An 18,092-nucleotide genomic window follows, 5' to 3' on the forward strand; every position below is an offset into this window, starting at 1 on the left:
TGACTATGATCTCCCAGGCTCAAGTAATCCTTCTGCCTCAGTCTCCCCAGTAGATGGTACTACAAGCACACCACCACTATGCCCTGTGAGATACTATGATTAATTCTTCTTACATTTTAAGGTTTCTGGTTTTTTATTAGTAAATGCTTATGGAAAAAGGACATAAGCTTTAGATTCAGAAATCTCATAATTCTAGATCTGTCATTACTGTAATAACTAAGTAATGTTTATTGCATATCTAACTGCTTGCTGAACTTTGCTTTTAGCCTCTTACATATATCATGCTCCTTTTGTCAAAAAGAAAGCTAAGCACACAATTTAATTGTTTTGCACAAGTCACAGAGCCTATAAATGATGGAGAAATGGTATTCAATCCAAGCAATCTGATAATCACTGATAATCTGATAATCTCTATGCTGCTGTATGTTTAGTTTTTTCTAATCCCCAAATTCTTACTCTAGAAAATCATGACACTTCCTGTTGGGTAAAGTGATGAAAATACTAAGACATATTTTAAATACCAGTTGAGAACCAGATTCATAAGGACCTCAGTAAATATTATTGAAACAAATTGAATAATTCTTTTTTTTTTCACTTGTTCTTGGAACATAAATGTCAAGTCTAACATAAACTAGCTAACTAAGCATACATTAATTTAGACAGAATACCTTGAAATCTTCTGAACGTTTTTCACTATATTTATTGAGTTTTTACTTTGTCCCAGAAATTTAGTCTTTTAATTTGTATCAAACTCTATGGCATGTATAGACTAAATATATATAATATATAAATAAACTAATAAAAGAATCCAGTCTAAATAAAATTAGGATGATTAAAAAGTTTAATATAGAAGCTAATTATTGTGTAAGTACACAATTATCTATTATTCTTTTACTTATGAATAATCTGTGATTTGCAATTTACTTTTTTAATCTCTGTATCAGTATACAATATATTTTGCTTTATTAAAATAAATATTATCTTAATGAATAAAATAAACATGGATGAATTAAAATCTTAAAAATATATTTCTAAATTTTATTTTACATTCTAAAGAATCTGTATTTAGAAAATTTTGCTCTATTTCCACTTTTTCTATCATGGTCTTTCTCTGCCTGCAGCTTCATTACTCTTAAAGTATAATTTCACTAAAAAGATGCCTAGAGAAGGGGTTTTTCTAGGGGAAAATGATCTGTAACACACTTATTTAATATGGAATTTCACATGTTTGCCTGGTTCCTTTGTTCTATATCTTCTATTGTGTAGAAGGATTTAAATGATGTGTATATTTAGATTACTACCTAATCTTAGATGATATTAGGATGGGGAAAAGTCAAGGAATCTAAGAATTGCAATTCATTGAAGAAATGAAAAGAATATTAATTGTTAGGGTTCTTCATGTACTCATCTTTTAAACTAAAATAATTAAAGTACTAATATTTTAGCCATATTAGTATATTAGTAATATTCATAGTTCCAACAAAGGATTATCTTAAGGATTTGCTGAAAACAATCAGTGCATTTTAAAATTACATGCAACAATTTAAAGTTTGCAAATTTTCTCTTTGTCTATTTAACAGATAACTAAAGCATTAGAGCTGAAAGCCAGAGATGGAGTCAAAAAGAAGTATGGGTTGATGATTAAATATTGGATTCTGATGATAGACTGTTGGGTTTAAATCTTGAGTAATGTAACTTATAGGGTTAATTATGAAGTTTATTATAGTTTATAAATTATATGTTACTTTATTAAAGTTACTTCACTTGTCTATATCCTAGTGAATGTAACTATCTATCATTATACCTATCTCAGAGTTGTTTTGAGAATTGCATAAGTGAAAACACTAATAATAGTGCTTGGTATATAAAAAGCACTTAATTTTACCAATTATTCTTTTCATTCTAGAATGACTCTTGTTCCACTTTCAGTCTTTAAATATGAAAGAGTCATATGGGTTCTGAATAACCTAGGTAGTCAGTTAATCTGTCTTTAATTTTTTAAAGCCTATCCCTATATGTGAAAAATATATCTAATGGACTGTATAAAATTGAATATTTTACATGTAAAGTTTTTTATAGAGTCCTTGACAAAAACTAATTATAATTACTATGCTCACATTTGTTTAGATATGAGGAAATTTTGGTTTAGGCTAGTAGAAGGCCTACATAACCCAATGTCATTTTATAAGTTAGAGAAAGATTTGGGACTGATGAATTAACCTTTCTTTACTTTTGAGATTGTTTTTTCCTCTAAAGCCAAACTGGCCAAGTCAAAATTCAAAGAAAATAACTTCACTATGTGTCACTGTCACGTTAGAAGGTTTATGGGCACTCAAGGAGACTAAATTTTTCACTTGATTTAAACATTACACATGAGTACCTGTATCAAAACATGATATCACTCTACTAATATATGTGATTTTTTGTTTTTATGTAATAGTCAAAAATAAATCATACAGAATTCAAATGGTAAAGGCATGTTTTTGTTGTAAGTGCATATTGACTGTATCTTTATTATAATTTATTATTTTTAAGTTATTTCCTGTGGAGAACTACCTACACCTCCAAATGGAAATAAGATTGGAACTCAAACTTCATATGGCTCAACAGCTATCTTTACCTGCGATTCAGGATTCATGCTTGTGGGGTCCACTGTACGGGAATGCCTTTCCTCAGGTCTTTGGAGTGGATCTGAAACCAGATGCCTAGGTATAGACTTTTAATTCACTTTGATCAGCTTCTCCCTCATACACATATATACTGTATAGGAGGCAGAGCTTTGTTTATTCAGTAAGGATGCTAAAAATTAGAAAATACTTAACTTTAAAAATGTTTCATGGTAGAAAAGCTATTAAGTAGATAACTCTTAAAGTTAATCAACTAGTATTTTTAATGAGTCTTATGTCATTAGGAGAGACACATTTTCTTCCAGGCATGGGAAAATAAAAAGGTGGTAACTAATTGCAGAAAATTATATGTTGGTATACTCAGCTGGATTAATTGCTGTAGCAGTTAATTCATTCTAAACCATAGTCAGTTCTTCTATTACCTATTTGCTTAAGGTAATGACTGAAGAAGAAAAGCAATGTCTACACTTAAATATCTTTCTCCCTTTTATTTTGTAAGATTTCAAGGAGTAAAACTACTTTCTATTAAAACTTTTAAATTTGTTTTTTGAATGTGATTTTAGGCAAATGGGATTTTTCCCCTTAGGGTTTTCTGAATTCATTATAAAAACTGTTCAGTAAAAGAAACAGAAAGAGCTTTTTTATCCTTCTTTTATTATAAAAAGAATATTATGATTTATACTTCATCTCTTTTTTTAAAAAGTCTTTAATAATTTCTTTAATGTTAAGAAAATAATATGATTCATGCTAAAATAATTTTGAGATACAACAAATATTAAATTAAGTAATACTGAAAATTGTTCTAATGAGTATTCACTTGTCAACATCTTTCTGTTTAATAATTTAAAAATTACTAATTGTCATGAGTAGGATACTGCAACATTTGTACATTTTTTCTTTAAGAAATCTATATAAGAATATAACACATGACATAAACATGTACACATTAACAATTTAAATCACATGTTGTTTTGCTGACAAGGTTGAAAATATTCATTGTAATACAGTTCACTATTTGAAACAGATAGCTGTAGCTAGAAATTGGGGTTAAAATTTCATTTTTACTTCCCTTATTCAGGCACAATTGTTAATAGGTATACTTGGATGCCCAATAACAGTAATTTCTTTCTTAAGAGTAGACTTATTGAATATGACTACTGCATGAAAAGAAAATAGTAAATAAAACAAATAATTATGTATAATATGTGATTAAATGATCACATAAAATATTTCTTAATAATTTCTAAACTGATTTTGGTTATACAGATTTTATTACAGATTACTTAGTTTACTTATAAATTTGAAGATCTATTGTAAACTTAAATACTGTATTTTATTCCTTTGTGATTATTTTCATTATGTTTTATTATTTTACATTATGTTTTCGTTGACTTGCTATATAGTGTGTGTGTGTGTGTTTTTTTTTCCACCTATTTTGATTCTTGATTATATTCTCTGGGAAAACAGGGCATAACTGGGATATTTATGAACAAATGTCTCTCAGCTTATGAAGACAGCATCATACACTGCAGAGGATGTGGTGCTGACAGTTAATATAAATTTTAAAGGATCCTGATAGGAGAAAGTGCAGTTCCAAACAATAAAATCCTAGAATTTACTCTAAGACATGATCTGAAGGATTCACTCCTTCTTATCTCACCCACATAGCCCCTTTTTGACTTAGAATTGAGGCTAGGATGTGTTTATGATTGTATTGTGGAGTACAGTGCATTTATTCCCAACTCTCCAGCTTTTCATTAAGAGGCTTTTTTTTTTAATTGAAAAAATAATTGTCAGTGAACACTCACATGTGAACACTCCTATGTCTTCCACCTAGATTATGTAATAATCTAGTATTTTGTTGTAATTGCTTATCACCAACATCTTTCCAGGCCTCTGTCAGTCCATCTAAACCTTTTTAAAAGGAATTTTAAAGTAAGTTGTGGAAATCATTGCATCTGTATCATTAGCTAGAGTTAATTTTTTTTATGGTTCTTATTTTTTTTACTTCCTGTGGCAAAATTTACATACAGTGAAATACATATATTATAAATTCATGGTTAGATTAATTTTTACAACTGTGTTCACCTGTATAAATAAACCACTATATAGAATTTTAAATTTTTTTAAAAAGTTTCTTTGTAATGCTCCACAATCTCCAACTTACTTTCCCCCTCAACCTGAGGCAATAATTTTTCTGATATTTTATCACCACATATTAATTTTTCCTATTCTACAATATCATGGAATCCTGAATTATGTACCATTTTGTGTAAGGTTCTTTCATTTTCTTTCATCTATGTTGTTGTTTTTATACTTTGCTATTTTATTGCCAAATAGAATTTATTTATATGCATATAATATCCTTGAGATATTATTTTGTTGGTGAACACCTGGACACTGTCCAGCTTTAGGGTATTAGGAACAAAATTGCTATAAACATTTCTATGAAAGTCTTTCTGTTAACATATACATTCATTTTTGTTTGATACTCAGAGGGAGAGGTCTGGTTTTCTCATATTCTATCAGCATGTATTTTTATGATGTATTATTTGATGTCTTCTGACGTGTAATGTAGTTTCCTGAACTTATTAGCTAGTCATGAATTTCTCTTTGGGAACATGGTGAAGTAAGTATTGAATTATAGTTCTTAGCAAATTCTAGTTGAAATACTTTTATCATTACATGTTTAATGAGTATTTTCTCTCAGTCTGTGACTTTCTTATTCATTTTTCAATAGTGTGTTTCAGTGAGCAGGAATTTTCAACTTTGGTAAAGTCTGTCTTAGTTTTTTGTTTGTTTTCCTTTGGCTCTTGCTTTCTAGGTTCTGTTTAGGAAAACATTGCTCAACCGTAAGTCACAAGGATTTTCTATCACATTTTCTTCTGGAAACTTTATAGTTCCAGAATGCATATGACTTAGCTTTCATTTTTTGTTGTTGTTGTGTATCTTATATGGTAGGATTGAGTTTTTTTTTTTCCTAGTATGATATTTGGTACTGTCTATTTTTTAAGAATTTCATAATAGCATTTGATATCAAGTATGTAAGTCCTGCAAATTTCATGTTTTACAGTTAGTTTATCAAATAAAGGAAACTTTTAAAAAATTTCAATTAGTGCTATGGTTGCCTCAAAACGAATACATATGTATGTATATATATTTTCCAAAAAAAAGTTTTTATAAAATTGATTTTTTTCTTCCTTAAAATATCAAGTTGCCAGAGATATTTTTCTTTCTTAAATATTTTAATTTACCAGTGTTTTATGTGGGGATTTTTTTTGTTTAGTAATTCTAACACATTAATAAGAAAAAAAACTATTTGAAATGTTCATATTTTCTATTTTGTCTCATGTTATTTTTGGTCAATTATAATTTGTAAGGAAATTGTCCTTTTTCTGAACTATCAAAATATATTAGCAGAAAGTTATTTCAATATTTCCTCATTTAATTTTCTAGGCCTTAATAGTGATATCACTTTATTCAGTCCTGTTGCTGGTAAATTTGTTCTCTCCTTTTTGTGTGTAGTTAAAGTTGGTTAGGAATTTAACAATTTTGGACTATTTTTAAAGGAAACAATTTTTACCCTAGTTAATGTTTTCTGTTGTTAGTTTAATTTTCTATTTCTTTGATTTCTATGTTTTAAATATTTTCTCCTGTCTACTTAGTGTGGCTTATTTTGCCTTCTTTATTTTGCTCCTCTTCTTTTCTTAAGGTGGAATTTTAGGTGGATTTTTATATACCTTTATTTGTTTATAATAAGAATTCTTTTTCACAATGAAACTCAGTATTTTGTATAATTAAAATACACTAATATAATATTCATATATTAAAATACAGAAGCTGATAACTTTCAAACTCAAATTAAGTCAACCTGATAATAATTAAGAATTTTTTAAAATTTTTTGATTTGTTGTTTTTAGATGACAATAGGGTGTATTTTGACATATTATAAAAACATGGAGTGCAATACATTACATTTTTAATCCCATTCATATGGTTGAGTATAATGTGGAGTTACACTGGTCATGACTTAATATGTGAGCATAGAAAGTTATGTCCAATTCATTATACTGTATTTACTCCCATCTTCCCTCCCTCCCTTTATTCCACTTTGTGTAATCCGCTGAACTTCCATACTTCCCCTTCCTAGTCTCCCTTGTTATAGGTTACCATCCATATATCAGTGAGAACATCCTACCTTTCACTTTTTGAGATTGGCCTATTTCACTTAGCATGATATTCTCCAATTTAATCCATTTATTGGCAAATGCCTTAATTTTATTCTTCTTTATAGCTGAGTAATATTTCACTATGTATACATACCACATTTTCTTTATCCATTCATCTGTTGAAGGGTACCTAGGTTGGTTCCATAGCTTGGGTATTGTGAATTGAATTCCTATAAACATTGATATGGCTGTGCCACTATAGTGTGCTGATAAGTCCTTTGAATACATATTAAAGTGTGGGATAACTGAGTCAAATGGTGGTTCCATTCTAAGTTTTCTTAGGAGTCTCCAGAATGGTTGTACCAATTTGCAATTCCACCAGTAATGTATGAGTGAACCTTTTCATTTGCATTAGTTTTGCATTCATTTGCAGTAGTTTGATTTGCATTTTTCTAATCTCTAGAGATGTTGAGCATTTTTTTCATATATTTGTTGATTGATTTATTTCTTCTTCTGTGAAGTATCTGTTCAGTTCCTTAGCCCATTGATTGATTAGGTTATTTGTTTTTTGAGCTCTTTATATATCCTGGAGATTAATGCTGTGTCTGAGGTACATGTGGTAAAGATTTTCTCCCCTTATGTGGGCTCTTTCTTCACATTTCTGATTGTTTCCTTTGCTGAGAAGAAGCTTTTTAGCTTGAATCCATCCCATTTATTGATTCTTGATTTTACTTCCTGTGCTTTAAGAGTCTTATTCAGGAAGTTCATTTCTGAGCTGATAATGATGGAGAGTTGGGTTTACTTTTTCTTCTAGTAGGCACAGGGTCTCTGGGGTAATGCCAAAGTCCTTGATCTACTGTGAATTGAGTTTTGTTCAGGGTGAAATATAGTGGTTCAATTTCAATCTACTACATATGGATTTCCAGTTTTGCCAGAACCATCCATTAAGGGGTAAATATACTCTCTTTTCAACAATATATGAATCCTTCTCTAAAGAGACCATATCTTAGGCCACAAAATAAGTCTTAGTAAATACAAAAAAAGAAAATAGAGATAATACCTTGCATTCTATCAGACCAAAATGGAATTAAATTATAAATCAATGCTAAAATTAAAAAAATAGAAGATATTCTAACACTTAAATAATATTCTATTGAATGACCAATGGATAATAGAAGAAATCAGGGATGAAATAAAAAAAAATATGTTTAGAGGTACATTGTGGGTGAGGGACTGGCTGGCTGAGCTACTGACAGCAAAATGCCCTCACACCCTCTCTTCCAACCTTCCGACCCAATATAGCCTTTCCTGTCAGTCCCTACAAGTCCCCAGGCTTAAGGATCTAGGGAGAACCCAACTCTCTTGAGCCTCTCTAACCTGTGTTCCCCTTGTTGAAATGCTCCAAGATTCTGACTTTCTACAGGTTAACTAGGTTCAGACAAGCCCACACAGACCTAGCTGCAAACTCATGGATATTGGTTTCCAGTTTCTGTAGACTCCACAATGGTTGCAATCCTAAAATGGCTCCTGGGTTGGCTCTTCACAAAGGACTGGTAAACTATGGTGGAGAAGGGTTTTTTTTTTTTTTAATATACAATTAATGAGGCCAACAGTCTCTGGTTAGGCGAGGGCAGACTGTCTCAGAATTTTTCACTCTAAGCCTCAGAGAAACATGATATTCCTGCTGCATGAGTTCTGGGTACTGAGCTAGGAAAAATGCTGCCTCGTGCTAATTTGCCATCTTGGATCCCCTTTATAATAAGAAATCTTACACCTACAAATTTTCTTGCTAAGCACTGCTTTATCTACATACCTCAAATTTTGATATGTTCTGTTTTCATTTTAAAGATTGATACAGTTTATAATATCTTCTAGATCCATGTCAGTCAAAGTGTATTCTCCTTTAATTTCCAAAAACCTAATGTTTTGCTATATATCTTATCGTTACCTGTATGCTACATAATTGTGTTTGAATTATTTATGACATACTTCTAAGTAAACATTAAAAGTTTAGTTAAACAAAATATCTACATGAACATACAAAGAACACAGTACAAAAATAGTTCTTTTTGATTCTTTATAGCGGGTCACTGTGGAATTCCAGAACTCATTGTGAATGGTCAAGTCATTGGGGAAAATTATGGATACAGAGACACAGTTGTATATCAATGTAATCCTGGTTTTCGGTTGATTGGTTCTTCAGTGAGGATATGTCAACAAGATCACAATTGGTCTGGTCAGCTCCCATCCTGTGTGCGTAAGTAAGCATGCCAAAAGAAATGAGAGACCTCTGGTCTCATAGAATGACCAAATATTTATTTTAGTAGGCAAGATAAATAGTTATTTATATAATTATTTGTTATACAAATAATATAAAGTGAATTTCTACAATCCATTCTCTTGTACTGTTTTGTAAGTCCTTAAAGTGGACATTTCAGAGCATATATAACAATCCAAAAGTAAAGTGGAAGAAAGTATTAGTATATCTGTTATATTTGTGTTTTCACATAAAGACAAAATTAAACTCACCTCCTTAGTATTTAATATATAACATATATAAATGAATACTTATTAATGGAAGGAAAATATATCCTCAACAAATTTTCAATTATAAAAATTTAAAGTTTTTGATAATCCTATGCAAGAGTATCAAAATTCTTATTATACTACAAAGCTTTTGATAGTTAAAAGTATTTCTCATTAATGTTTTTTAATAGGACATACATGTGCAGTAGATATCACATCAAATTATATCCTGGTGAAGTATAATTAGTGACAAAAAATAAGATAACATGAAAAACTATTGTTCTCATTTCAGTTTCATTGCTAATTTTTTAAGTAAACAAGTTATTTAATCTTTCTGGACTCTAATTCCTTTATAAAGAAAATAAATAGTTAAAAGTATTTATCATTATGGTACCTTTTAGCTTCAGAATCTATCATTTTTAACGTATCAAAGTACTATTTTCTCATAATTATTGTTTGAAATATTTTAAAAATTTATTTAAAAGTTTATTTCGAAGGCAATGTTTCTATTATTGTAGACTTCATACAAAACTATGACTATGTGTACTTTTAGAATTATTTTAATGAAAGATCCTGGCATTTCAACAAATATGTATGTGATCTTTTAAGTTGATTTAGATGCTAACTGATACATAAAATTATTTTGCAGAAAGCACTATTTCATAATAACTACTTAAAGATACCTATTGTTCTTTGTGATTTTAATGAATTTCTTCCTATACCTATGGTATGGTTTTATCCAGTGTGCATCTTTAATTTATTCTTCTATTCGTTTATTTACTTGCTATTATTATTTTTATGTTTGGAGTACTTGAGTACTCCTCACACAGAAAAAAGGAAGATATTTGGGGCATGGATAAGTCACATAGGAGGGGACCAAAGTATGAGAGAGAAAGTGGTGGTGTGACTGTCAGGATGTCAGTAGTAGGGTAACATCTACAGTCTTTTATATGTAGACATCTTAATGCATTTAAGAGTTGCCCTCACCATATTTGTTCATGTTCTCACTAACCATGAATTAGATAAACCCAAATTAAATAATTTGATGGTAATCTGAGGGCAAATCTCTCCATTTGGTAAAACTAATGTCATTTGTTGACCACTAACCTGAGTCTCCTTCATAGCTCCTACCAGAGCAATGGGTCACATACCCCCAAAAGGGCTTTATACTAAACAGAACATTTTTATGTCTCCTTCTATTCTTTTTTTCTTTTTGTGGTGCTGGTGATCAAACCCAGGTCCTCATGCATGCTGGGCCATACCTTTAATCCCTGGGCATTCACTCATCATCTTATCTGACCCTATCAAGGATAAGTTCTAAGTCAGACTGCCTAATGTAAATCCCAGTACAAAGTGGGTATTTGCTTTGTTCTTTCTTTTACCAATACAGGCCTTCTAACCAGCCTCCAGTGTTTGTACAACTTCCAGTGCCATGTATTCTGTATTTCCAAAGAAAAATGCAAAATAGTTTGCTGGAGATTTGAACGTTACCAGTCATATTTACTTATCCAAACTCTCTCTAGAAGTGAGAAAATTGGAATAAAATACTCTCATGGAATGCAGTTTGCTATTGAGTGGATAAGTAAAGCATGCTGGCTCTAGAGCATTGTGTATTTATTATGAATGCTTTTTTTTACAAAAATAAAAAAAGTAATTGAATAATGATACTCCATTACATTCACTTACTTCACTAATTCTCAAATGTACACAATGTTCCAGACAATAATTTATCCTTATTTTGTTATTAAAATCAATTATCCATGTATTTATTGTTTCCTAACAATTTCTATTTCCAGTTATTGACATTTATAGTAAGAGTCTTATGACAGTAAAATAAAATTGTAAAATATTTTAATTATAACATCATAGGGTAAGCCTCAGAGAAATAATATATACTTTTAATGAGGGCTCAGAGGAAGTATTTTATTTAATTAATGACTAACTTTTGTAAATTTCATCATTTTAAATTTTATCTGATTAGCAGAAATTTTTTAGAATACTAATTTCATGGAAAATTCTTTTTTGTGTTTAGATAATAACATATTAGAGCATATAGTTAATAAGTAAAGTCACTTTTCTCAGACACACACCACTGATAGATGATTTAAAGACAGAAATATTCTGCTTGGATATGGCCTAGATTTTTTACTTTACATTTGTATTCAACATAGACAACTCTTATTACTGTTTTTTTTATTGAATAATTGAGACTTTAAAATAGAATTGGCCCTTCGGGTAAAACTGGTTTCTTTATTGATAATTTTAAACAAGAATAAGATGCAGTTAAATTTCCAAATGAGTAGGTTGACATTAACAATACAGCTGAAAAATAATTGCTCTTGGGTCATTTTGAAAATACTAAAAGTGACTATGCTCTTTCACTGTTCCCAATTATGAAGCAGTATTCCAGAACTTGCTATGATTAATAGAGTGAGATTATGCAATAAAACGGTTCATAGAAATATGGAGTGTTTGGGAAAAGCCAGCACTACATAAAATTTATAGTGGGACCATAACATTAAAAGGATCTCTAAATAATTCATTTGATAACCTTATTTCCAAGCAAAATTATATTAAATTGTCAAATATCAATGATGATGAAAATAAACCAGTAAGATTGATTGGTTTGGAGAATATTAATATCAGTATCTCAAAATATTAATGAGAATTCTGGTGCAACATCATGCATCATTTTTTGCAGTCCACATTACGTAGTTACATTAATTTACTTTTAAAGCACATTTTCATCTATCTATATATTACTCATAAAAATTGATTGTCTAAAAACTATTAAAACATCTATTTCAAAATTAAATAAAAAATATGTCTTTAAGTACCTTCAGTTCTTAAACTTAATGCAAAAAGGAAAACTCATTCAGTTTTATTCCACATTGTTGTTAACTAGTTACTGAAGCTTCAGTCATTCCTGGGATTTCTTTGAACTTCAGTATTCTTCCTTAAAAAAATAATTAGGAAGAATAAAATAAGCACCATGAAACTTTTAACATCTATGTACCACTTAAAGAAAATTGCCATAATTTTAAATCATTTTCTACTTACTAATATCATATTTCTTCTTACTAATATTATTTCTACTATTTCTGTTTTATTTATTTCCACTTTCTTTATATTGTAGTACTTTAAATATATATCCACATATAAGGTTATCTTTCTACTCTACTTGAAATGACTAAGCATAATTGTGATGTGATAATTAATAACTAATTGTTCTTCTGTTTTTTTTCCATCCCCAATCCCCCATCACCAATGGTATTAGCTGTTAGCTGTGGTCACCCTGGTAGTCCAATATATGGAAGAACAAGTGGAAATGGATTTAACTTTAATGATGTGGTAACGTTCTCTTGCAATATTGGTTATCTTATGCAAGGACCAACAAAAGCCCAGTGCCAGGCCAACAGACAATGGAGCCATCCTCCACCTGTGTGCAAAGGTAAAAGGCTAAATTTATTCCAGTGTGGGGACATGGTGTTAGTGTGTCTATGTAAACATAGATGACATATCTGAAACAACTTGGCAGCACAGTATAAACTTTCCAACTGGAGCAAAAAGCTTTAATATTGATGCCATCTCATTAGCAATGTTTTCCTCTTCTTAAATTTTGAAAGTTAAAAAAATGAGAAGATTATAATTCTGCTCAACTTTACTATTTTATACCTATTTGTGTTTGCATATAAGCAGTCTTTAAGAACTTTTTATTTGCAACTTGCTTAATAATTAATGGAACTTAATTCTGGCATATGTTTGTAAAAACAATTTTGGGGGCCTGAATTACCATGATACGTGAATGGAGGCTTATTGATTTCTTTATAGAAACAGATTAAAGAAACTTTTTTTTTTTTAGTAAGAAACACATCATATTGTCTGATAAAATGAATATAATTATCATTTTCTATATGTTTTATTTCCTGAAATTCAACAATAGCTTAAAATATATTATTGTTTATATCTACTCTCAGTATAATTCTTATAAGTTTTCTATTATTCAAATAAATTTGTCAGAAATTTTTTTCTCTTTTTATATTTCAAGCACACAGATTTCAATCATTATCTAAGTAATTCATAAATTAATTTTTTTTGGAGCCTTTGTTTATTTGATGAATTTACCTCTGAAACTGCTTCTAAGTTCTTAATAGAAATTTATGTAGTAGATAATTCCAAAATATTCTTTAAAAATTTGTCACTTGTTTAGTGGTCAACTGTTCTGATCCTGGAATTCCAGCCAATTCCAAAAGAGAAAGTAAAATAGAACATGGAAATTTCACCTATGGCACTGTAGTATTCTATGACTGCAATCCAGGATATTTTTTATTTGGATCTTCAGTTTTGATATGTCAGCCAAATGGACAGTGGGACAAACCTTTACCAGAATGTATCAGTAAGTAGATAATGTGAATTGTTCCTTGAGAAAATGCCATGAATGAAATATGGAAGTTCATTGTTTGTAAAATAGTTAGAACTGTATATCAGAGGAAAACAAATTGCTTTATTCCACTGTTTTGAAATTACACTTCCACCAATTCTTACAATTCAATGCCCAAATGTCACCTTTCTTTATATTAATGTGACAAATATTTGTTTTATTTTGAGTTTTAATAGAGCAGGTAGAGTATGAAAAATCAATATCTTTGATACTTTATGTTATTATTATCTTAGGAAGCAACTGCATTTTTATATTAATATCTCAAATTTCATTCAAGGCAAAATTTGTCTTAAAGTTAAGTACCCATCAGGGTTTCAGAATACTTGAGGTGTTGCTTGAAATTTATTGATCTTAAATATCTATCATATAGAGGCACATATTAAATGCAATAATTCTTTTTGTGTGTGTGTGGTGCTGGGGATTGAACCCATGGCCTTGTGCATCACTCTATCAACTGAGCTATATTCCCAGCCCCCTTCAATAATTCTTAATATACACATTTTTAAAGTCAGTTAACATTGAGCACTTTTAGTTAAATGTTATATTAGGAGTTGTAGAATATGAGTAAGATAAATTGTAACAGGCATGTAATTCACATGTAAACTGAGAAAAACAAATTAGGAGAAGTGAAAGGAAATTCTAAGGATTCAGTCAATTGACAGATCTCAATTGAAAGACATGGTAAAAGTTAGACATGATAGGGAATGGAAGTTTTATAGAAGGAAGGACTACTGTGTCAGGTAATCATTATGCATGTTATTTTTGGTTATACTAAAGTGCTCAATTATAAAATTATACTTTGTTCATGTATTATATTGAGACATTTCCTTTATATTAATCAGATGGACTTTTATGAAAATTTATAACAATGCTCATATGCTAATGAAAAAACAAAACTTTTTGCTATGTCTGTAAATTTTCAGATTCTGTGTAAATAATTGAGTAAATTTGACTTTGACAAACGAGTCTGTTTAAATAATTCTCTTACTTGTTCTTGTATAGCTACATATCACTTTTGTTTTGTAGGACACGTAAACCTCTTATCTCTGATACACTTTTTGCATTTTCATTTTGTATACCACTTTCTACCAGTGTACTAAGTGCTCAAATGTATTATTACATTTATGCCTCCTTAAGCACTGTTTGATATTCCAGATATATATGGCACTGTATGTTTTTCCAAGCCCAGTTAACAAGGACATATATTAATTTCCCAAGCAACCTCTAGCTTGTAAGGAATATTCTACCATCTGTTGACTTCAAATTTTGCTATGCCAAACAGAATTTTAGATGACATGCCACTAAATGTTTTCTTTGTACAGCATTCTTGGAATGAAATGATTCTAAACTATAAGTTAGATTGTGGTTCACAGATCTGTCTTTACTTCATCTCCTTTACTCTCAAAAATACTTCCATTTTAATCTCTGTTTGGGCTCATTTTGAATTCTATAGGGCTTTCTATATCCTTATTTAGCAATCTAAATCACTCCTCTCCCGAACGTTTGCCTCCTTGTCCAGGGGAAAACACACCTCAAATATGTGCACATATGCACTCAGGCATGCATTCATCACCTGTAAATTCAGACTTGTATTAACCCCTCAAACATTTTTATGCTTGCTTACTTTATAAGATTCTGTTAAACTCCTACTCAGGATGACTGGGTTAACACAGTAGCTCTCATAACTGAGAATTCCATTTTATATTTAAATAGCCAGGTTTCACAGAGGTAGAGGTTTCTTTCTGTAGATTTTGATGTTTGAGTAGAAAAAATTTGCTCCTGAATTATTTTATAAACGAATTGATTCAGGTTGTTCGATAGGAGATATAAAAAAATTTTATATCCAATAATTATGTATTGTAGTGATTGACTGTGGACACCCTGGCGTTCCTCCAAATGCTGTTCTGTCTGGCGAGAAGTATACATTTGGGTCTACTGTTCACTATTCCTGCACAGGAAAGCGTTTCCTTCTAGGCCAGTCGTCAAGGACTTGCCAGTTAAATGGCCATTGGAGTGGATCACAACCTCATTGTTCAGGTACCGCTGGGAAAATTGGATAATCTGTGTCAGAAATTACATTATGATGATGGTGACAAATATGTGTGTGTGTGTGTATACATATACATACACATATACATATATGTATACATATACATATATAGGTGGTTTTATATATATAATGTGTATATATAAACATATATATAATATTAATATACAACATATAATATATGTATTAATAATATATGTAGTATGTCTTCAGATTGTTTTATATATATAATAGGTATATATAAACATATATATATAATATATATGTAACATGTATATATAATATGTATGTATAAAACAATCTGAGGACATAATACATTTCTCTTAAAATTTCATGAGATAAGGTGAACCATTACTTACATGTATATTGGAATATTTCTAAGATTATGTAAATTTAGAGGCAAATTAACACCAATCTTCCAGATAATAAATTACATGTGTGTGATTTGAACTGTTTTGTGCCTGATGTCAAGAATTATGAGGTTTTCAGATGCTACACTTTATAAAGTGCTTTTGTTCATAAAAATGATGAAACTTCTCATGCTAAAGTAGCTGTTCCTCTTAGCAGACATCAAATACAACTTTCCTCAGAAGCCAATGTTTTATTGTTATTTCTTGTCATAGTTCAGTTCTATTATACTTTTACAATTGATTACTTAATGGAATAATTTAAAAATAAATTTTTAAGAAATTTAAATTAAATGAACCTAATAAGCCTTCTGAAGACTATCCTAACTTTCCGTATTTTGGGGAAATGTATGGATATTGAGCTCATACAACTTCAGTCACCATCTTCGAATGAAAGAATAGGAAAGCTTTTTAATTTTATAATCTCTTCACAGAGTATTTGACTAATCTTTTCTAAGATGTTTTACTTACTGCTTTTTTTAAAAAAAGTTGAATTCCCTTTATTCATTATATAGATATTTTGATTATTTTTCTGCCTTTTTAAACTTATATATTGTACATTGTCTATATAATTTTATTTATTCATAGGGAGATCATGCTGATAACTCATCAGTAGTTGTCTTACATTATACTCCCTTTAGATATTAAAATTGTGACTTGGTTAGTTGGTGTACAGATCTTACAACTAGTGGTTAATTTCTATGATTGCCTAGGACTTCAAATTAATCTACATATTTAAAAATTATGTTTAATAAAACTAATTTTCATGAGACTTAAAGTCTAAGAAACTCATTGTGATGTTAATTCTCAGATAATTGATTATGGGCTACCAAAGTGTAAAAAAAATAACAAATTTATGCATAGATATTTGAAAGTGAAATGCTGATCATACAATTTTGTGTGTTTATTAATATTACATCACATGAAAATAAGGAAATTTAAAGGCAACAAACACACAGACCATGTCATCAAACATCTCGAAAAATAACATTTTCAATACTTTTGTATTCACTGCTTATTCGTCCTCTCTGTCTCTCTGTTTCTCTCGATATGTAGTAAGACATTTTGACTAGAATTATTTTGGAAGTGAGCAAAGCACTGAATAAATTCTTAAGATATTGAGTAGATAGTAAATTCTTAACATGAAATTTTTAAAAATTCATGTCTAGTCATTAACAAAATAATTACTAGCAATTTAAGCAGTTTATCATATATACTGCTTAAATTGCTATAATATATATACTTTTTAGTTGTAGTTGGACATAATACCTTTATTTTATTTTTTTATGGGGTGCTGAGGATCGAACCCAGTGTCTTGCACACGCTAGGCCAGCGCTCTACCGCTGAGCCACATCCCCAGCCCCAGCAGTTTCTAATTTTGAGTTGCATATAGATTTTATTTTTATTATCAATATATGAGAAATGTGCAGTTTATTCATCCTAGGTAGTGAAAATTAGGGGATAAATTTTAGCCAATAGAAAGAACTATACTATAATATTTATGTTCCCTAGAAGACACCATAGTGCTAGATTAACTGCAAAAATATTATCAGTACTTACTAAATATAGAGAAGGAAAACTTAAATTACTGAATTCAGTTTTTAATGTTTTTATAAGTTCACTGTTATTTGAATCTATAGGACTGTCAGCTATAAATTTTCCATTAGGTTGGTTATTAACTAGGTTCTGGAATTACTAATGAAATGTCTACAACCTATTTAATGTCTCCAAATATCACTGATAAAGAAAATAATACCATACTCTGCAACAATTTTTTTTTCACCTATGTTTTTTCTTTATATGACTATAGTCAGTTGGGAAATAGAAATTATTACTATGTCAAATTATCATGTTCAAACACACCATTCACGAAAA

General features: G+C 29.8%; 1 protein-coding gene across 5 annotated transcripts in view; it reads left to right on the top strand.

Annotated features, from left to right (window-relative positions):
* The window catches only part of Csmd3 (CUB and Sushi multiple domains 3), a 1,083,924-nt gene that overhangs the window by 1,018,410 nt on the left and 47,422 nt on the right, over window positions 1–18,092 (top strand). For all 5 annotated transcript variants that reach the window (XM_005316223.4, XM_078016771.1, XM_040293722.2 and 2 more), the window contains 5 exons: window positions 2,536–2,709; window positions 8,880–9,053; window positions 12,600–12,773; window positions 13,533–13,718; window positions 15,627–15,800. In XM_005316223.4, the coding sequence (XP_005316280.1) occupies window positions 2,536–2,709; window positions 8,880–9,053; window positions 12,600–12,773; window positions 13,533–13,718; window positions 15,627–15,800 (882 nt within the window). The remainder of the gene's footprint in view (window positions 1–2,535; window positions 2,710–8,879; window positions 9,054–12,599; window positions 12,774–13,532; window positions 13,719–15,626; window positions 15,801–18,092) is intronic.

The sequence above is a fragment of the Ictidomys tridecemlineatus genome, chromosome 7, assembly GCF_052094955.1.
Source record: "Ictidomys tridecemlineatus isolate mIctTri1 chromosome 7, mIctTri1.hap1, whole genome shotgun sequence".
Classification (NCBI taxonomy): domain Eukaryota; kingdom Metazoa; phylum Chordata; class Mammalia; order Rodentia; family Sciuridae; genus Ictidomys; species Ictidomys tridecemlineatus.